This window comes from Nilaparvata lugens, chromosome X (assembly GCF_014356525.2).
Source record: "Nilaparvata lugens isolate BPH chromosome X, ASM1435652v1, whole genome shotgun sequence".
Classification (NCBI taxonomy): Eukaryota; Metazoa; Arthropoda; class Insecta; order Hemiptera; family Delphacidae; genus Nilaparvata; species Nilaparvata lugens.
In genome coordinates, this window is record NC_052518.1 from 52,802,686 (window position 1) to 52,826,492 (window position 23,807).

Genomic DNA, 23,807 nt, shown 5'->3' on the forward strand with positions numbered 1-23,807 from the left:
GCTATAAGCTACCTGAATTGTGAATATTGTTCCAAACAGGGAGGAATTTCAGAAACTACAAAACGGAATTAGTCAAGGGCTTCCGGCGAGTGATTAGTTCTATAGATGTGTAGTCCATCTGACCTGGGTAAATGTAATTTTCGTATTGTTATTTAGGACGTTGACTGATTTATTCTTTAGCGCTCTTTTACTCTTCTCTCTTTCACTCATTCTCTCTTTCACTCATTCTCTCACACACTCTCTCTCTCTCTCATTCACACCCTCTCCCTCACTCCCTCTCTCTCATTCTTTCTCTCTCACACACACACAAATTAATACACCAATGCTTAGGCACACACTTTACGCACTAAACGGGCTTTAGGGTTGAGTGGCAGAGAGGAACATGAGTCCTAACTCCGCCCTAATAAAGGCAATTAATCAATCAATCAATAAATCAATATCTCACTCTCTCTCTCTCTCTCTCTCTCTCTTTCTCTCTTTGATAGAGAGTTAGTGGGGAGGATATTTTGAATATTCTTTCCAAAGAATGGACATTGATATGTCCAAAGCTCCGCCAATTTATGTAGATGCATAACAATATTATCTATAGCTATTACCAATTGCTTCTTTCATATCATATGCAGTTCAATAATCATTTTCTTAGTCTATATTATGTAAATTCATCTATAATTTTGCTGTATCGTAATCTATTGTATATAAGTGTATAAGCCAGTATGTATTGTAATCTACATTAATAAAGTACTCAATCAATCTCATCTCTCTCTCTCTATTTGTTTAAATCGAAGCTTTTTTCATCATTAATAAATGATACATTAGCATAAGGTCACCAGCCTTGTAGGGTTTGGTGCATTCATGCTCTCATTTCATTCATAGATTCATAATTACCTCTCTTCTTTTTCATTAAAGTCTGATCACAATGTTTTGTAATGGGACAGTAGGAATTCTTCATGAAGAAACGACTGAAGAAACAGAAACAAACAAACTTGAAAATCAGAATGAGTTAGTTGATAAATCATTGAAGGAGTACAGGTTTGTGGTGAAATCGTTCAACCCAAACACACCTTTCGAGATGTGTACCACAGAGTTTGTCGATCAGCAACTGCTGGCGACAAAACTGTTGTCGACTCACCTGCTGGCAGATTTGAACGAGCAAGAGGAATTAACTGTTGGTAATGGGCAAAGTGTCTGTTTGTTTTGCACTAAATAGCCAGCAGGTTGAGTATAACCTGCGGTCATTGGGTGGGGTTGGGGTGCTATCACTGCATTTGTAATAGGGTGAGAAAGAGGCAGTATTTACAGATGACAAATGGAGATTGATCGATAAGTACTGAGTATGAGCACGGAATAATATACCATATTGTAAGTTCTCCTATTGTTCTACCTTATTGTAAGTGCTTCACTATTGTAAATTCGAAACACATTCCAGTGTGAGAGCTTGTAGGCTATTAAGGTGCGTACAGATATACGCGCCGCAAACATGAGCAATTCACTTTTAATCAGCTGACTATATCCGTATTTTTACAGAAACGGTAAGATATAGATATATACAGCTTGGCATCAGCTGATTAAAAGTGAATTGCTCATGTTCGCGGCGCGTAAATCTGTACGCACCTTTAGATGCAATATTGTCAATTGATTGTTTCGAAATTGGTGTTTGGAGAGATATTTCCACATTATATTCTTAGCACCACAAAGTCACATTTGCCCAGTTCATTCAATAATGAATGGAAATTCATCTGAAATGAAGATTGTTTAGAATATTGTATGTGAATATTTTTGTTTGCTAGTTGGAATCAATTTTAGAAGCTTTTGGAGTTGAAAATTCGAGTTTAGCAGCCTATGACACATTTCAGATCATGTAAGCAGAACATCATCATATTATTCTGTTGGAGTAGGCATAAAAATTGTGATAAGAATCTTATCAACTACATTAATTTGAAGATAACCCAGAAACTTTTGCAAAGTCTCGTCCTCAATATTTTTTATACATATTACTTTTGAACTGCCTTGGAGGCCTAAGAAGAATCAGTTATCACGCGATGTGAACAAATGGTTGTTTAAAATTCTCAAACTAGGGGGCCCCTCCTTGTTATAATTATTTATAATTTATCATGTATAATGTACCTATGTCTTCTGCAAATATGTAGAGTACTTTGTCTTCATAATCCCAGCATGTATCTGTTTGTAAAACACCTATGTATAAACGAATCACATCAGGACTTAAAAGTAGCCCAGTTTGGCGGCGTGCAACTTTGTCATCTGGTGACAAAATCTGAGGAGTGCCAGTTTGTTGTTGCATGCACCGCCAAACTGGCACTCTAAGGAATGCAGTCCAGTTTGACGGCATGCAACTTTGTTGTTTAGTGACAAAATCTCAGGAGTGCCAGTTTGTCATTGCATGCACCGCCAAACTGGCACTCTAAGGAATGCAGCCCAGTTTGATGGCGTGCAACTTTGTCGGTAGCCCATTTTGTCGTCAGCCCAGTTTGTCGTTAGCCCACTTTGTCGTCAGCCCAGTTTGTCATCGTCCCAGAAATAATAGTGTGTCGCTTATGGGACACTCACATATATTTGAATAGTACTAAAACCATATCCATAGATTTTGGAAGCGGAATGTCTCTCTATCTTTTTAATCTTTTGAAACAGCATTTATTGTCTAAGGGTGGTGAAGGAAGTTTTCTGCACTCCATAACAACAATCTGCAGACTGACGTCTCGGGTATTAGAACCAAAAGGCCTTGCTTTATAGAACTATAAATACTCATTCAGTATTACAATGCCTTGCTTCCATGAATCAAGTCGAATGTTTCCCGTTAGGTACTTCTGGAAAGCCCGGTCAATTAGCCATTGGTGGTGTCCTCAGGTAGAACTACCCTGCTAATAGACTATGTTCACTGAAGCATAAAACCAAAGTTAACCAAATGCTTCTATTTCTAAAAATTCTAGTGCCAGGTATAAAGTACTGCACTTTGGCGGCAGGAAATATTTAACATGTGTTTTCCATATTATACCCTTCCTGGAAAAAATAGATTTTTAGTTAGTATTGTTTGCCTTCCCTCTATGAGGATGCTACCTGTGCGTTTGCGTTGCGAGTTCAATAGTTGACAAAACACATTCAGTCGACATGGAATTGGTCAAGGAAATCGTAACGCTCCGCAATACTACATTATACCATATTGACGATGGATTTTTCTATCGGGTGACCTCCAGCGACCAATCCTTGGGTCTCCTCGCCTTTCAAAGCCATAAGCTAACAAGAATAATAATAAAATTGAAATTTGTACTTATATTCTTTGTGTAATCAATTCCCATGATAATTGATCTTTATTATCCATCATCTTACTAATAATTAATCTTTCTTTTAATATTTTACTAGTATTATTAGGCTAGTAGGCCTACACACATGATTTTTCTTTGAGTACTAATTGATTCTTGACAACAAAATATCTTTATAATAGATGGCTGTATGTTTCCCACTTAGTTAAGAAGAATCATTTATCAAAGAAATATGAAATTTAAGAAGCAATTAAGTAGATTACTACTGCTTTTCAATACTGCATAATTTGCAAATGATATTTAATTTTGTCAATTAATATTATTATTTTACTATATTATTATTTTTGATATAATAATAATGTAACATGGCATCTTTTGTATATGTATATATGTAGCCTACTTTGTTTAAAAGTGATACATTATTTTGATAATTTTTGTTTTCAGGCAAATTTTCAATACATAACAATTTTTATAAAACTTGTATTTATTATATCTCAGTTTATCCCTCTATGAAAAATGATCTATATAGTCAATTTGACCACTTGACAAAGAAATCACTGATCGAAACTTTGAAACCTATATTCTGTATTTTTGAAAAGCTTTTTATTCAATTCAAATTTTGAAAATCAGTGAATAGTAAATATTATAATAAGTAAGTAGAATTGATCCCGTCAACCATATCCTATTGTAGCCTATTTACAACTAATTTTCTTTGCAGATGTGGTTCTGGCTTAAGATAGTATTTTTGTAGAAGTACACTATCAAAGTGTCGGTATATAAATATAGTATCAACGAATTCTTTTTGTATTCAAGTTCATACATTGTTTTGTTCCACTTTTTTCTTGTATTTGCATCTGTGGAGAGAAAAATTATTTTATTTTGTTTAATTACTGAGAGAAAAAACAATATTGAACAACAAGGTACAATGGATTAATGTTATAAGCCTCCATAAGTGTAGGGGAGTGTCTTCAACTAGCTTCAAGCTTGCTTAACCCAACTGTCCAGTTGGGAGTGCATTTGGTAGTGCTTATTTTGGGACTGCATTTGGTAAGTGCACTATAAAATGGTGTTTCATGTTTCAAATTTATGAACCAGTTACATGCATAGATAGATAGATAGATTAAATAGCATTCACTGCCCACCTAAATCAGGGGGATCTGGAACTTGTCAAAAAATCTAAATGGTCGAACAAAAAAGACACAGCCCACAGTAACAAATACACAAGACACAGGGAAAGAAAATATTATACCATTCATGTGAAGTAATGTTGAATATACTCTTCCTTTGAGTAAAAAGCACTTTTAGATAAATCTATCTTTAAAACTTTCGATGAGATCTAAAGTTGCATTCATTCATACTCTTCATGAAATCAGGTAAAATATTATATAATTGGATGCCAGAGCTTCTGATGCATATTTTTCCATTTTCATCGAAAAAACACACTGGCGTCTGCCGAACGTGACTTTATCACAATGCAGCACCTTGCATTTTCCTTTGATGTCTCCCAATAGAATTTTTTGACCTATTCAGTTGGAAAAATAACTAGTAGTTCTGTGAACAGTAGAAACCGCGCAGTTAAAAACCACAGCCTCCATCAGGGTGAATTATGTGCTGTTGTGATGTGTCGGCGAAATATCGGTGTGTAAGCCACTAATGGCTGTTTGAAATGTTTCGTCAATAATTATTGATATTAAGTATAATCATTATCATTAGAATGCTAATAATTTATTGTAAACAACTACTATCATACCGAGTTGAAGTACCTACTTACCGAGTTGAAAGCAGAGAAAAGTCGGGAGAAAATAATAAGCTACCTACTTTGAGTTATCAATATTGCATGCCTCATCGCTTGTAATAGTTCACACTACAGCTGATTTTTTACCAAAATACATTGGGATATTAATTGCATGCGCCATTTCATGCAATTAATAATCCACTCGACAGCTGATTTATGATGAATAATTCTATAGTCTGATTTTTACGATAATACTGGTGTTTGAAAGAGACTCTTTCTCCTTTTGTTTTATCCTTGAAATGCAAAATTTCAAAAAAAACCTTGTATATATACGTTGACGCGTAATTTTCTTTCTTTTTTCTTTCTTTATTTCTTTATTCTTTTTACAATGGAGCACAGATCGGGAGAGAAAAACTAAGAATACCTTGTACTATTTCTCTCCCAAATTTAGGTAGCATTAAAAGTCCAAAATGAGGTTATGTTTTCTAGATTTCCATAAAATTTTCAGTCCAAAAATATTCATACAAACCATTCTTTTGAATTTAGATTTTCCAAATACCAAAATAATAATAATAATAAACACTCAGTTATTTTTAAAATGGAGAATATTCACTTATTAGAGAAATTTTTTAACACGAACCAAAAAAACTCCAAAAAAGAGTAACATACCTGTTAAATTTCATTGAAATCTATTGCCGCGTTTCGCTGTAAATGCGGAACATAATAATATTTAAACATAAAGTGAAATGCAAAACCGTCGACTTGAATCTTAGACCTCACTTCGCTCGGTCAATGAAACTTTGGATATCTGAGTTCTTTTTAAAGTCCCATGCTATTCTACTTGTACTACTGAGCCAGTACCATTTTGTTTTTTTTTTCATAGTACATGGCAGTTTGAAATTAACTGTTCTATTGATTTATTCTAACCTTGTCTACAGAATTGTGAAACTGTGGCATATGAGGAGACCTGTATGTCTAATTTTTTTGTTATCCACGTCTGCATCTATTTTCAGTTTGAAGAACTGGATATCAATATTGATTATTCGAATTTTTTATTGTTCAACATACACACACATTATTTACATTCATATAGAAACAAAATGATACACATTTTTTTAAACCAATGAAGCCCAAGGTGAAAACCTGTGAGGGGAGAAAAATCTAAATTTTCACATGAAAACTCCACTCGAGAATATGTCACCGGCCTCACAACAGAGAGTCCTAGAGTCCTTGACTCAGAATAGATACGTTGATGCTCAATTTAAAGAGTGACATACCTGTTAAATTTCATTGAAATCTATTGCCGCGTTTCGCCGTATATGCGGAACATAAAAATATTTAAACATAAAGAGAAATGCAAAACCGTCGACTTGAATCTTAGACCTTGTCTAGTCTTGACTTAATCTCATAGTTTTCTACAGTCAGTGTCAGTGAGATTTTCTACGCACACTTCATTGTTACCATAATATTTAGATGATGGTATTTCTAGATAAAATGGATCGGCGTGAATATGCCGAATGGATCGACTCGTATCATTTGAGGATAATGATAATTGATAATGATGATGAAACACTATTCTGTTAAAAGGAATAGTCTCCATTATGTTCTTAGGGATTTGCTTGTGATCATGTTTCTATAAAGTCGTCATTTTATCAATTCGAAGATCAGCCTTCAAAAATTTAGGTCAACTTATACATTTCAACTCACGTTGCTACACGTTTCAACTTAGCAAAAGGACAGAGGGAATTAGTATTATTATTCTCTAGAGCCCTGGAAATATCCCTGTTATTGTTCTTGGTACCTTATACAAAAGGGGACTCCATAATACAAAAACAAATCAGTCCTTGCCGGACAGAGCTAGAGAAAGAAGAAGAAGAAGAAGAAGAAAGAAGAAGACGACGACAGGAGGAGAAGAAGAACAAGCGAGAAGAAGAAGAAGATAATAGAAAAAGGAGACAGAAGAAGAAGAAGGAAGAAGAGGAAGAAGATGAAAAATAATATGAAGAAAAAATATAGATAGGAGAAGATTATAACCGTTGAGTACACTATTTCATCTATAACCACTCTTTTGTTGAATTGAAAACTTATAAATTACTGGTTGTACTCCCATAAAGTAACAGTCAGGTGTGTATTCAAATACCGTTGGATAACATCTTTCCAATATTGTTCCATTCATCTAGAAGTATATAATCTGTTCTTTCTTAAATTGATATCACTTATGTATAAGTTACTGCAGTATCAAAATTTGGCCTTAACCTGAACAATTGAAAATCACATTTAAATAGTTATTTTGAAGTTTGGTAGAAATACATTTACATGGAACTCAATTTATTCATTAAAGGCAATCTACATAATTCTAATAGGTTCTGATAACCCATAATGGTAAAATAGGTGTTCAATGAATAAATGAAGCCTAACAACTTGAAATATATTTCAAATTATTTAAGATCAAATTGATTCTACCTCGGTGCTAGTCAGCTTTACAATTGTACATGTATCATTGTATTGAATTATTAAATATTTGATGATTTTGGTAAAACGACATTTTAATCCTGGACTAGTAGTTCTATGAACAGTAGACCTCGCGCAGTTATAAAACACAGCCTCGTCTCATACTGTCCATAAGAGTAAATCCTGTTTGTATGTTGTGTCGGCAAGATGTCTGTGTGAAAACGGCTAATGGCTGTTGGGGTTAGTGTATCAAAAATATGCTAACATCAAAAGCTAATCACCTTCAACACACTGGCAACAGGTCAGCCCGAGTTGAAAGCAGATAAAGGTCGAGAGGAAATACTATGTTTACTTTCCATTATTAATTTCATGCGTCATTGCATGCAATGAATAGTCAACACAACAGCTGATTTTTTACCAAGTTACATTGAGATATTAATTGCATGTGTTATTGAATTCCACTTGACAGCTGATTTATGACAACGCTAGTAGGTGATATTTGACAGTGCGGGGCCACTTTTTTGCTTGAAATCCACCTCCCCCCTCTCCCATACCCACAACCCCCGCCCACCAAATGGTGGGGGGTGTTCTAAGAATAGATTTCCCCCTTCCCACACCTCTCACTCCCTCACCCTCTCTCTCTCCCTCTCTCTCACCCTCTCTCTTTCTCTCTCTCTCTCTCTCTCTCTCTCTCTAATCTAATCTAATTGCCCTCACTCTCTCTCTCCTCCTCTCCCAGTGAGGATGAGAGGGATGAAGAAGGAGAGAGATATCTCTCTCTCTCTCAAATAGATTTTCCCTTCCCCTTCACCAGTATAGATGAGGGGGGTGGATATCAACTATCGACTATTGGATGAGGGAAAAATAATTTCCCTTTGAGGGAAGAATTCTCTCTCTCTCTTTCTCTCTCTCTCTCTCTCTCTCTCCTCTCTCTCTCTCTCTATATATATATATATATTATATATATATATATATATATATATCTATTGCTTAATAATCTAATGCTATACTGTCAGAATAAAGTGAATCCATATCTCTACAGAGAGGTCAATGATCTAAGTTCTTTTACATTTTTTATCTGCAATATCATACAAGCATTTCCAAAGTTCATCGGAATTTGTAACAACAGATAATGGTGAATCATTTGTACAATCATAATGTAGATGACCTGTGTCTAGTATATCGAGTAATTTGAATATCTCAGATAAAATGGGAAAGTGCACAATTTCTGTTTTTGTTAACGGCAAATCAGCATCTTGACATCCTGTTAAAAATTTAATATTCTTTGCAATTGAATCAAATTCGTTAAATGAAATTCCCATCAAGAGACGAGTTAATTTTTTGAATTTTAAAAAACTATAACACTGCATGTTAACACCCTCCCAGATGTTTGGCATGTGTCTCTGTTCTATAAATTGACAAGGTGAACCTGCTGTACTTATTAGGAACAACAGTTGCTTGAAGGGGGTCGTGTCTCACTTGTATAAAAAAGATCACACCACACATGCGCTGCTGTTGTCAGGTCTAGCTCTGACTGGCTACTAAACTAAAAAGTGAGTGGGATATTGGAATGAAAAATCATTTGAACACAGAAAAAGTTCATTTACACATTTCACCACAACTATTCATAATTTCATCTTCAATTTCAATTAACTTATCTATACACAAATTATGAGGATAATAATAACATAGATAGTCTCTTATATCATTCAAATTAACAGTGCTTAGAAAAATGTCTTTCAATTGTTTCGCCAAACTATAATTTTTACGAGTTGATTTCCTAATTTCACTTTCACACTCATCATACCAATCAATACAGTTTTTTAACCTCACTTCCAACTCGTTGTCAGCAGCCAACCACTTTCTTGGGTCCATGATAAGCGAATAAACAAAACTAAGTGTAGGCTGGGACTATTATAGAGTAATTAAGTGGCCTTTATTCATTAATTGTAGACAGGCAACATGTACGTGCTTTATGCAGTATCAATGCATGCATGCAATAAACACACTGAATCTCTTTTCCGTTGTAGAAAAATCCATAACAAGCAAAGTTTCTTTTCTGTGAATTCGTGTACATCGCGCCCATTTTCATACTTTGCATTCGATTGTTTTCACACATGAAATTATTTGTTTGATACATATTTTTAAACAACAAAGAGTTATAATGTTGAGCACTGAACAAAGCACATCATCCATCAGGCCTATTTTTATGAATGTTACACACACCATAACACCATGAACTAGTGAAAAAGCTGGAATCAGGTTTTGCAAAATCCTCTGGTATACATTGAACGTTAGTATACAATCTTCTTAAAAACTTTGCTTTCTCAGTTCCTTTTGTAAAAATTTTTTCAAAACCTACAAGGTAATCACATATTAATGAGTCAGTGTATTCTAAATCTCCACCTTCCCATTTTATTTTATGACAGTGACATTCTAACCATGTTACATTGTTATACAGTTTCGCACTCAATTCTGTCTTTGTAAATGGCGATTTGAAATAGAATACAATATAATTATTAAACTGATCAATTATGGCAAGTTCTTTCATAATAATTTGATTACAATCTTGTTTAAACCAGTGAAAATCAACTGTAGCAATTTTCGTAGTTGTCTGCTTGTCCACTTCTTTCTGTTCGGCGGGCTCATCGAATCCTCTGTCTTTCTCCCCCTCCTCCTCCTCCTCACGTTTCTGCTCCTCCACCTCCTGTGGCTTCTGGATCGGTGTACTGCACCTTGGCTCATAATAGAAACTATCAGAATCGAGATCACACTGGATACCAATAGACTGAGTTTGCACTTTGTTCTTACTCTCCAAAATATCAGAACACAAATAATAGGACATTTTAGTTATTACCTGTTCAAAGGTGAAACTAATAATGAGCCAAATTTGTCAGGGTGAACACCTTATATAATGTTGCGCACAGTGCACTCTATCAATAAAATTACTGAACTTCTTCCACCATGCTCGTCAGAGGTGTGTACTCCATCACACGATCGCTAATTAAAATGCAATAAGCGGAAGTATTTGCAGGTACTGCAGTATTAAATTCCATTTCAATACAAACATCTGTCAAATTGAGCAGTCTCAAAAATTTCAGTCTCACGTGATCTTCTAAAGTTATGTAGGGCATTCTCCATTGCAGTTTTGTAATTTCCACACTAACACTTGTTCCAGTCGCGGACTCAACACAATTTAGGTCTGTCGGTGACCTCAATAAGACGAGTTCCTGTTTCAAATTTGAAATTATTCTTTGAAAATCTTCAAAAAATGGGAGGATTAATTCCAGTGGTACACAGAAAGTGAATTTATTATCTGTTAGTGCATATCCTGCTCTGTCAAAACCAGCCAACTGATATGTGTTTTTATCAAGCGTATTCTTCACAAGTATAGCTTTAATTGTGGATGTTAATCCAATCAATCTTGATTTAGAAATTTGTTGACCTGCTAATTCATACCGTAGTTCGTCAAAAAGGTTACCGATTAGGTAACTTCTTAATTTATAGTCTGCTGCAACCGGTGGACCAGCTAGGTCTGCTCCCAGTTTTGTTCAGCTAACCATTCCCTCAATAAATATAAATGATTTGCAAGGTAAAGAATAGACATCTAAAGAATTTATGCCTATACGTGCCTTGTCAGAGTTTTTTATTTCTTGTCCCGAATAAACTGTATGAGTGTGAAATTGGAATTTGGTTATATCATTATAAAACTGAAGCTCTATCTCCACATCCAGAATTTCACTAATTGCAGCTACTCCTCCTGACATTCTGCCAATCAACTATAAAACCTAACTTTTCTTATATTCTCGCACTTTTAGCTGACAAAGCACGTTTGTTTTTAGGTGTTGATGCTCTCACATTCGTCTCTCTAATGACATTGTGTGTACACGTCCTATTTGAACATGGATTGAAAACAAGATAACCCATTACGTTTACTTTTGTTTTTCACATATGTGCAACCTAATTGTAATTGTATCTCCAATCAATAAACGATCTGTTCTGGTCTGTTACCTTTACATTAATAGTTTGAATTCAATGAGTATTCAAAGGTAAATATAATAATTGGTGATGGTACTACGTTTATTAAATAACCACTAGGAACCTTTGGCAAAAATTCATAGATTATATGTTTTTGTTTTCCGTCAGAGTAACTACCACATGCTAAATTACACTCGAGTACAATACTGCCAATGCTTATTATGTTAACCAAATGCTGGGAATAATGCCATTTATTTGCTTGCAAAACAACATTATCAGAACTGAGTATCTTAGCAATCGAATCAGCACATGTTAAATCAATAGCTTTATCAGAATGAATTTCAATCTTCATAGTATTTGTGTTTGCACGTATAATAAGTTTATTCTTCTTCTCATCAATATTCAATTTATTCTTTAAAGATTTTATAATATCCTCAACTTCATATGCATCCGTATCCAGCTCAATTATTCTATCATCATATTTGAAGCTGGAATTTGTTCGTTTGTTAATGTTTGCAATACTATTGTAACTACAAAAATTAATCAATCCAATTTCCCATTGACAATTTTTATCCAATTCTATAATTTCTTGTAAATGTTCATAGAGGTTACTTGTGTTAGATCTTAATGTAATAACAACCATCTTGTAATGTGTTCAGCACAAACACTTAATTACAACTGATTTGCAAGAAACAATAATGTAAGATGACCACAAAAATCACTATTTAATGGTTGCATATGCTCTACATTATAAAATATATTTACTCAAATTTCTTTTTCCCAATATTTGTAAATTTCCAATTGGATCAAAATACCAAACATTAGAGCCAACTTTTTTATATGCAACCCAATGCGTGCCATCCTCGCTTTCCCTTGCCATATTCACAATATCATTCTTGTTTTTTTAGAATTTTTTTTGGGTAATGCATCTAGCATATATATTACCTCTTAGCCGAATCTGTAATAATTTCGACCAATCAAACAAATCATAATTACTCAATTCTCCTTCAATATTCATGTCTTCTTCTCCTTCTTCTTCCTACTCTTCTTTGTTGTTCTACGTTTCTTAACTTGTTTTTGGGGGAATAAACTCACAACATATGATGATGGTGGTGGTAAAGAGGTGGAATTAAAACTCTTCCCCTACTAATTGCAGGAAAAGGTTTTAAAAAATACCCTTTTCCTGTAATATGCTCTTTCAACCGAGCTATAGCTTTGCATCTAATATCATTACTATAACTTCTCCTCTCATTCTTCCTCTTCACATTCTTCTTCTTCTTCTTTCTCAAAGACCTACCAAACACTGCTTTAGCTTTCATGACGTTTGTAACAAGATAGCTAAGTGCTTTCTCAGCAAGGGGTGTCTCTGGATTTTTTAATATCTCCCACGCTGTGCTCACTAGAGCTCTGTCAGCTATCGCTCGAGTTTTATTATCGCTATCTTGTGTATATGCTATATCATGTACCTTACAGGCTCTATCTAATGAATTTATGAACCTTGATCACCTCTCTTTAACCTTTCATTAACCTTTGTGTCAGGTCCACACCACTGATAGCTAGGGAGATAATTTTCTTTTTGTTGAAGGTCAATAAGCTTATTTAAAATAGTGGATGTGACATTACCTGCTATGCCCATCACACCCTTAAGAACTTTGGCCGCTGAACTCAAGATTCCTCTACCTCGTTTCCTCGGACTTTGCTTTCTCCTACATACCATTTTCTTACCTTTCAACTCAATGGTTGAACATTAACTGAAGTTAATTAATTAATTAATCATTACACTAACTTAATCGAAAGAAAATTGAATTGGTTCAATTTTCAATTGAGTTGGAAATGAATCCATACACTGTCAGATTGCTATGTGCTTATAACATTGTTCGAATGATAAGAATATTATTTCAAATAACAAATCTGAAAAGGTGGACACAATTTGAAAGGGGGAAATGATGTCATCGGACCCACCCATATCTGTAGGAACGCGTGCCAAAACAGATGTGGGGGAGCGATGCATCAACTCAGCAAAGCCGCTTGGCTGTGTGTGTGTGTGTGTGTGTGTGTGTGTGTGTGTGTGTGTGTGTGTGTGTGTGTGTGTGTGTGTGTGTGGTGTGTGTGTGTGGTGTGTGTGTGTGTGTGTGTGTGTGTGTGTGTGTGTGTGTGTGTGTTGTGTGTGTGTGTGTGTGTGTGTGTGTGTGTGTGTGTAGTAGTAGTAAAGATGCTTGGCACTGTGCATGCTCGCAACAAACTATAAAAGGCCCCATCCTTATTTACATATCAGTCAAAACAGAGTGCAATGTGAAAGGTGAACCATTCTTCTGTCTGTGTTCCTACTATTCATTGTGATCTTATCAATAACAACAAGTGTATACAGGTGAGAATTGAAAACAATTTTTTATCAAAATATGTACACAATTTATTCACTACCACTAATACTACTTTAACACACACACATCTATACAATTCGTAGCACATAAGCCAATGAATTGTATAGATATAAAAATTGTTAATGCTTAACAATTTTTATAGCAGTCCAATTCGCCGACTTATGTGATACTAGCAATACCAAATTTTTACAACTTTCATCAAACTCTACGATTTTTTCTGCACTGATGCAGGAAGCAAATCGCAGTGTGAGGTATATTTACCACAATGATTTGCTTCCTACATTCCTAATTTTCAAAATAACACATCGCCCATTGCCCATCGTTTATTGCTGTCCTCCCTCGCACTGATGATGGGGTATGGTACATCCTCTTTTAACTCTCTTAGTGGCACCACAGAGAAGGGATCAGAGGGAACATTCTTACCGACTATTGTTTCGCCTAATGTGTAGTATCACTTATACCGGTAGAAAGCACTTGTATACGCAAATGACGATTTCTGTCTGAGCTTGATTAGTACTGTTGTAGGGGGACATAGTGGGGAGTCATTGGCATCCTACACTTCCCTCTCCAACAAACCAGTTCACACCACTCTCTCCCCCCCCCCCCAACAAAACAACTGCTGACAGGATTTATGGCTTGAGGCATACATGCATGTCATTGTTTTGCTAATAATACATAGACTAGACATTCATTTTTCTTATTCTAATCACTTGCTACTCTCAACTCTCCAGATCGCATGAATGCTGCCTCTCCAGTGACAAAGAGGATTAATTTTTATTTCTATTCAACAAGAACTAGAAAACAATAAGTGAATGAGTAGCCAGTTAAACTGTTGTCCATTATAAAAATATAATATAATCCAAACTTTATTACATTATGTACTTCAATTCAATAATTGAAAAAATTTAAATCAATCTAATTTAATCCATAATATTGCGATTTTGAACTTAAAAATTGAGAAAGAGCATGGAATAATTTTAATCATGACATGTTCTTGAGGTGCTGTGTAATGCAGCATTATATTTCTCTATTATTGTTCTAAAATGATTTTAATAAATGATGTCAAAACTGCTCATTAACAATAATATTGTTTCAGTTACTTTTTTTCATTGAATAGCCAAAGATTGTTAACCTTAATAATATTATTTCAGTTGCTTTTTGTTTTCATTGAATAGCCAATGGTTGTCAACCTTTTTCATGGATTATACCCATAGTGGAAAGTTCTAATTTTGCATATGAACTAAATGCTGTTAGGCTAGCCGTCTAGCAGGAGATTGGGGAAGAGGGAGTAATTTGAAAATTCAATGAATTTCTCTCATTATAAAGTTATAAGAGTTATAATCTTCTTAGCATTCAGTAAAATAACATCCAGTTTCATTGTATATTATAAGGAGGAAATTGATTGATACTCTTTAAAAAGATTTACCTACCCCTGTTATTATGTATGTGTATTTTTGTCGTAAATGTATTTCCTTTGCTTGATATAATAGAAAATTATAAGTAGAGCAATAAAGAGCAAAACTAAAATCGTAAATCGATTTTGAAATAATCTTCATGACCTTTTAGAAGAAACTTTGTGGCTGAATCTGCTAATCAATTCCAACCGTGTTGATAAACTTGAAATGCAAAAAATGCTGTTGATTTTATCATTTTTATTCATAGTTCACTTGGACGCATGGTACAATTCAATCACTTGAAAATATCAAGAGATTGAAGATATTCTCTTCATATTCACGATCTCGGTAGTTCTAAGATGGAAAACAGTAGTTGAAGATAAATATTTAAGGTAACTGAGCTCCTATAGGATAAAATTTAGAACCAATCATGAGTTTCTATGATGTATGATCCTTGTTTAAGAGACTCTTGATTAACAGTGGAATTGCGAAAAAATGGTAAAACTTTAATCGTCACTTTTTCAATCGGTTGCAACTTTCTAATGGTATTGAAATCGAAAGTATTGTTGATTGGAGTGAGAAGAGGAGGAAATTCCTCACATCCTTGACTAGTTTTTGATTTTATATCTGAATTATTTCATAAGATATGCAGCATTGAATAAATAAATTGTCATTATTTTGTGTATGGAATATGGGTTGAAGTACAGTGTACACTCAACAAAAAATTTCCCATTTCTCTTGGGAACTTGACTCATGATATATGATTTCCAACTACCTTGACAAGCCGAGAAGAAAGAGCATACGGGAAGATCCAAAAATTGTATCAAAAGTTATGAATGAAATTTCGATCCTTGAGGTGTCCTGAAAATCTTTGAGATAGAGCGTTTTACCTGTTCTCAGATTGTAGAGCACAAAATTATGCCTAGTAGGATGTTGAATTATACATTTTTGAATTGTGACTATATATACATTATACATTTTTGAATTATTCATTTTTGAATTCGGAAGATATTGTTGATTAAATACTATAAGATTTTTCCATGAAATTCTACTCGTTTTAGAAAAACTGTAGGATAGAACTGATTGAAGTTAGAGAGGTCTGAATGATTTCATTTTATTCTGAATTTTATGTACAGTAAAAAAGGAGAGAGACGATTTTTTTTGTCCAATGACTGGATTTGATTGTAATAGCTCAGAACTGGACAATGAACCAGACATATTAGGTATTAGGGCCACTCTGTACAAGAAAATTTTGCATGCGAAAATTGGTTCTGGACTTCTCTTATGCATACAAACCCTAAAAAATCAGAACTACAATGAATATAAAATATTGCCTCTTTTTCATGTCTAAATTGACTGGATTAATTATAATGTTATAACATGAGTCACATCTATCTTCTATAGAAGGTGGCGACAGGCGCGGATCGCCCCGATCCCCCCCCCCACCTATTTCACAAGTGGTGTTTGAAAAACTACAGTTACTATAGTTCAGTCACTATAGACATCAAAAGGGGCTGTGCTTGCATTTTATATTGTAGATCTGAATTCTCAATTTGGATACATGAGAGAAGTCCAATTTTGTCATGCAAGATTTTCTTGTGCAAGATACAGAATGGCCCAAATATACCTAAAATATATGGTTCATTTTCCAGTACACAAAGAAATGGCCAATTCCTATATTCAGATAAATTATAGAAAAATACTTGATCTTGTATTTTAGAACAGATTCTCCTCTTTTAGTTGCTGAAAACGATTCATGGGAGAATATGATCCTAGTGTAAGATTAGATTGTTGAAAAAATCATGAAATCAAAGATACTTTCCCTAGTATTATTCTTTGTATTAGTATTACTCATGTTCATTCTTATAGAACATGATCTAATGAACTTATATCATGGTGCGAATTCTCAATGTTATGACAAGATTATGGAGTTGCTGGTGATGATTGAAGCTAAAAATAAGGTATTTTCCAAAATACAAGGAGCATTGTTATCAGGTGTACTTGAAAATCTACATGAGAAAGAGCGCTCTACCTTGTCTCAAATTGTAGAACACAAAACTACCCTTATACCACACACTCGAGTTTGTGCCACTGTACAAGCTCTTTATTACTGAAAGAAACCTAGTGGACATTCCCATAGATGATAATTTATAAAACAAAGCTCCTCTATTCACTGTATCGAATGCAGCCCGGTAGTCCACAAAGAAGGCATATAATTTACCACCTTTTTTGCTGTTTTCAATTCCGCCAATGAAATAAGATTAAATGAATTATCTGCTGTCGAGTACCCTTTTCGGAAACCTGCCTGATTTTCCTTCAAAATTTTATTACTGTGTACCCAGGACTCCAGTCGTGGTACTCATGATAAATTCTTCTTCTTTTGGCTTTACAGCTCGATGTGAGCTTTTGCCTCTCGCACAAGAGCCCTCCACACATCACAGTCACATGCCTTTTGTCTCCATGCCACCAGTCCCATTCTCCGGAGATCATCCTCCACTTCATCAAATCAAATCAAATCAAATTCTTTATTTACACATTATTGTATAAAAACTTAACTGTATCAAATAGTAAATCGTCAAAAATAAAATCAAAACATAGAACAAAAAACATATATGCCATACAGTAGGCTACCACATCAATCATTTATAGTATGAGTAATTTCTTATATTATTGTAAGGTTCCATTATCAAAGAACTCGTCAACACTATAAAATGCCCCTTCCACCAAAAAAGAAAATACATCTTTTTTGAAATATCAAAATAGCCATAGGTGATTATTGGTCAGATCAGCGTTTTGTAAATGTTCAGTTTGGTTGCCCTATATAGAGACCTAGGTAGATGATAAATTAAGCTTAGTAAATATGTTTTGTTCATTTATAGTGGTTTTGAATAAAATAATTATTGAACTAGCGTTAGCGAGTTCTAACTTTTGACTTACTGAAGGACAAAGTCATTGTCCGTCTATTTGTATGACAAAACTTGTTGGTAATTTTGTAAGCTTCAATTTTGCACAGAATACGAATGTTCATAAGATTCATAGTTTCCGAGATATATGCGAAAAATGAGAAAACGGTACTTACAAACCACCCCCACCCCATTAGCACAGGGGGTAGGGGTGAGGACTTTTGATATGTTATTCCTCTAACTATTCGTAAAAGAGCTGTGCAGTTGAAAATTGTGTTCCAAACTTTTCCCTCTATAATCTTTTGTTGACTGCACTATTTTTTATTTCTCATAACGGCAAGGAAAGTTGTGTGAGTGCGCCACACCAGATTTTTCTATTTTTTCTTTCTACTGATTCACAAAATTTTGATTCTAATAATAATGCCGCGGTGGGAATGACATCCAAACTTTGTTTGTAGAACTCGAAATGCTGTAGATTTAGAATATGCACTGGAAAATCAGCAGCAATGAGATATGGCATTCAATTTCCCAGCAAGCTGCACTCAACTATATCTAAAAATACAAACTGCTGTACAACTAGTAACTAAGCTCATAGGAAGTCCATATTGAGATGAAAAATACTGATTGTTTGATAATTTTCATAAAGAATCTAGTGCATCAGATTAAGCTAAGACTAAGCACACCTGAGGAGGGCGCGGCTTGGTGATACAAAGTGTTGATCTTAATGGAGATTGTGTGAGTTCTTCCATTCAAACCAATAAAAGCAAGAACTATGAAAAAAATATTTTGAAACAGTTCTAAACTCTGGAAAACTTGCTGTAGTTCCTCAAGGAAGGTTCTTAGTCCTTTAAGTAGCTGTTGATCAGAAGAGTGTTTTCCATAAGTCTGGTGGAGTGGAAGCGAGGATGAGAAAGTGAGAAAAGATTATAACAGCTATTCAGTTACAAAATTTGTCAATCAAATTTTAAAACATTGCAGTATTTATGAAGCGTCTAACATATCACTGATAACGATTTCTGGGTAACTAATATTATCATAGAAATGTATTATAATGCAACTTGGAATAGTCCTATAGCTAGGTGTAGATTGGAACTGGCAAAGTGGGGTAGAAGTTGTAACAATGACACCACATGCCACGGCTGAAATTCGTTTCAGCCAATTAGTCATAGAGAAGTTCAGCCAGACTTCAGAGGATTGTTTGGAAGTGATGAAAAGATCCTATCTTGTCATTCTTTACATATTTTATGTACGAACAAGAGAAAGTTTGTCACCATAGAGTGTTAGGGGTGGTGAAGCATTGTGGGAGGGGAAATATTTTTGTTTAAATGGACCAAAAATCTATTTTTAAATAATGTGTCTCTGAGGCTCAGTGTAGGGGTTCAGTTTCGGCCTTTCAGTTTGTTGCTCGCAGTCAACTGTGTTGGATGTGTAGTGTGTTTTTGTGAGGAGGTTCAACTGTATACAGAGGTTCAACTGTATTTTCATTTTCATAGTATTGCTTTTCGTAACATTGAAGGACTGATGAATTTCGAAGTATTTTCTATTCTTGTTGGGAATATAGATGTTATTGTGGAATGTTGAATATTATTGTTTAACTTTGGGCTCATATATTCTTTTGGTATTCATTATAAATTTAAGCTTAGTAAATATATTTTGTTCATTTATAGTGGTTTTGTATAGACTAATTATTGAACTAGCATGAGTTTTAACTTTTGACTTACTGAAGGACAAAGTCGTTGTCCATCTGTTTGTATGTTCTACAATAACTTTAGAAAGAATTGATCAATCTTCTCAAATTATGAACACGTATTCTCCGAACCCTTTTACAGGTCAAGTTCGTTGGACAACAAATTGACTCACTCTTTCGTCCTTTTTCAGGATATAAAAATAACATTGAAAGTGCATAAGAAAAAAATTGTTATGATCTATCATTTGGTCAGCTGAAGAATTCTTTGCATGCAATTACTACAGTTTTTCCATTCATTCATTCGTAACATCATCTGAGGTTATTTGGGAGCAAAGTTAGTAGACTGTCTACTAACGTTGATTTGGGAGCTATCACACACGCTGACATATGATTTTAGCTGGTTCTTTAAACTTTACAACTTTTGTATCAACAAAATGATACGGGTTGATATAATTATCAATTTTCGGTTTTGGCTATTTATTTTCTCTTGGAACTATGTATCGAAATCATGTATCAAACATTAAAAAAAAATGATTTTGGATCCATATGAGTGTCAAAGATGTTGAAGCGACAGAGTAATATTTTTAGAGTAATTTTTCATTTCAAATAACATTCCCAATGGAAACTGCTGTCAAATTATTATTGTAAGAGAAATATTCAGCAGCTTTATTAATTTTCATAAACTCTGTATAATCAAAAGTTGAGGGTTTTAAAGATTACAATGCAAAACAGTTCTTGAGCGAGTTCTCTGAACCACGGGGGTCACAAGTTCATACAGATAGAAAAAAGATAAATTCTTTTAACCGTATATTATCATAATATGCTAGAATAGTATCAGTGGTTATTAGTAATTTTTCATATAGTGATAGCTAATAGTAGGTTATAGTAATTGCAAAAATAATAGACTATTTATTATTTGATATAGCCTATTACTAAATAAGTTCCATAGAATGTGTAAATTATTTATTATGCAGATTTTTATATAATTTGCATTCGTCAATTCCATTGAATTAAATTGAATTTTAATTCTGGGATATATTATATCACACACTGTCAACAAATTTATTACTTTATATTTCTTTACTTTGAAATATATTATTGAAAGGAAATAAATTATGGAGGTTTCTGCTTTCTTCGTGATCCATTCATTATTTGAGTTTATGAATTTTGTACTCAGAAATAAATATGGCTGTCTAGCAAGTAGTCAAATAGAAAAAAGCATGAAATATTTTTTCTGTATACCCAGTTTCCAGTAAGTTACAATTAATCCAGAAGATATAAAGAATAATTTTATTTGACTTTAATTTTTATTAATGGACTAATCATATGAATAGATGGTATGGTGATTTAATAATAAATTATTTGATTTGAAGTTTCACTTTGAATTGAAAAAAAAGTATAACAATAATTGATGGAGCCTCAATTTAATCATTGATAAAAATTATTCTGGAAGGATCTCATTATCAGATTATTTGTCAATGTGTAATAGAATCGACTCATTCATTTATTTATTTATGCATTCATAGAAATAAAATAATTCCAAACTTATTATGAATTACCTATATTGGAAAAGGAACAACAGCTTTTATGGTGATATCAGCAGCATGAGATAATACTAAGAGGGAAATTATGGAGTACTGTAGTATCACACAGAAAATATATTTTCCTTTCTCCTCTCTGAGAAGTTACTGTACTAGTGTGTGCTTCATAAAATTGAAAAGACAGCAGAGCAGAGCAAGCCGATCATCTACTAGTAATATTGGATAATTGCCAATCGTGACTTGTTTTTATTTTGTTGAATGTGGATGTGGAATGACAATAGCAGAGCAAGGGGAGGAGGTGACAGAGTACTACAACTGTTGGTGGGGGATTTCTGAACTAGCGGGGAAGGCCTGTCGATGGTACTGATCTCTCGTAGGGAGTTGTAGAAGTAACTGTTAGTCACCCACTTTACCACCCTCCACACCCACTCCACACTGCTGGTCACCCATTTAGCGAAACATTAGATGAGTTCTCTGTCCTCTTCTCTGTGGTGGCACCCAGGGTTTGGGCGCGGGCTGATTGATGATCTGAACAAAGTCCATCTCACCCCCCTCATCCTCCTCCTCTGCCCGCTGCACTTCCTTCATCAAGGGGACAAGTGATGAGCTGTCCTCCACCGCACGTTTCTGTTGAAAAATATTTGATTAGTGTCTTATTTGTTTCAGATTATCATCAAATCAGATTCGTCAAATCATACTAGAGAACTTGATCAATAGATTCACTACACAATCTCAAAGTGAGTAATAACTTATGTATTGCAGAATCTGCCAACACTAATATCTTGTAATTCATTGTGAATACTTCAAATAATAATGTTGATTCAAAAGAATAATTCTCTGATTACTTTTAACAAAAATATATCAATTCAATTGTATCTCTAATCAGTTCAAATAATTTTTCCTTTCTATCAAATAATTTATGCATGACTGATTACTTTCAACAATAATATCTTGTAATTCAATTCTATCTCTAATCAGTTCAAATAATATTTCCTTAATATCAAATAATTTATCCATGACTGATTACTTTTAACAATAATATCTCAATTCAATTGTATCTCTAATCAGTTCAAATAATAATTCCTTGCTATCAAATAATTTATGCATGACTGATCACTTTCAACAATTATATCTTGTAAATCAATTCTATCTCTAATCAGTTCAAATAATATTTCATTAATATCAAATAATTTATGCATGACTGATTACTTTTAACAATAATTCTTTGCTATCAAATAATTTATGCATGACTGATTACTTTTAACAATAATATCTTGTAATTCAATTGTATCTCTAATCAGTTCAAATAATATTTCCTTGATATCAAATAATTTATGCATGACTGATTACTTTTAACAATAATATCTCAATTCAACTGTATCTCTAATCAGTTCAAATAATATTTCCTTGATATCAAATAATTTATGCATGACTGATTACTTTTAACAATAATATCTCAATTCAATTATATCTCTAATCAGTTCAAATAATATTTCCTTGCTATCAAATAATTTATGCATGACTGATTACTTTTAACAATAATATCTTGTAATTCAATTCTATCTCTAATCAGTTCAAATAATATTTCCTTAATATCAAATAATTTATGCATGACTGATTACTTTTAACAATAATATCTCAATTCAATTGTATCTCTAATCAGTTCAAATAATATTTCCCTGATATCAAATAATTTATGCATGACTGATTACTTTGACCAATAATTCTTTGCTATCAAATGATAATAATAATAATAATAATAATCAAAGACTTGTATATGTACAGATTTTTCCCAATGATTGATTGTTTTATAAAAAATCTCTACACATACAAGTTAATAATATTTGTTGAAACTAACCTTTGTTTGTGAGAAGATTGTCTCGTCCTCATCCCCACTAACCTCAGGCTCATCAAACACCAACCTCCTCTTCCCCTGCTTCTGCTTGATGTTGTTGCTCAGCGTTGTTAGCACCGCACGCCGCGGTGCCCAGGTAGCAGGTGGAGCAAAGTGCTGAACTGGACTGTCACCCAGTACAATCTCCCCAGGCGATGGCAGTTCCACGGTGAGTGGAGAAGGAGCAGCTGCAGCAGCGGAGGTGTCGGCAGCGAGGGCAGCTTTCTGCTGCCAGTAGTTGAGGATACGCTCCTGTGCCGGTGGGCTATCTGGGAGGATGAATGAGGACGAGGTTGATGATGACGAACTCATCTCGTATGATAGTGAAGTAGAGTATGTAGTACACTTGAATGTGACTCTGATGTAAATGATAATTTTGCTCACATTACATCTGTTTATATAGCATGAATTTCTCTCTCTGTTCCAGGCTCGTGCGAGTGAGAGCCACACGTGCTAGGAGGTGAAAAAAATTAAAATTTCTCCCCTAGGACTCAGCATGGAGCAGCGCCTGCTGCTATATCCTCCCACATCGTTATCAACATCATTCAGATTTGTAAGTATTCTCTCC

The 23,807-nt window shown here is 34.1% G+C and overlaps 2 protein-coding genes across 2 annotated transcripts in view; both read right to left on the reverse strand.

Moving 5' to 3' along the window:
• Positions 1–23,807, reverse strand: part of LOC111050122 (ITG-like peptide) — a 358,595-nt gene that overhangs the window by 72,711 nt on the left and 262,077 nt on the right. The window lies entirely within an intron of this gene.
• Positions 21,768–23,760, reverse strand: LOC120355048. Its single transcript, XM_039443326.1, has 2 exons — positions 23,204–23,760; positions 21,768–21,972 (listed from the first exon to the last, which is right to left on the reverse strand). The coding sequence occupies exons 1-2, from the start codon at positions 23,549–23,551 to the stop codon at positions 21,796–21,798; spliced, it is 525 nt and encodes a 174-aa protein (XP_039299260.1). The 5' UTR covers positions 23,552–23,760; the 3' UTR covers positions 21,768–21,795.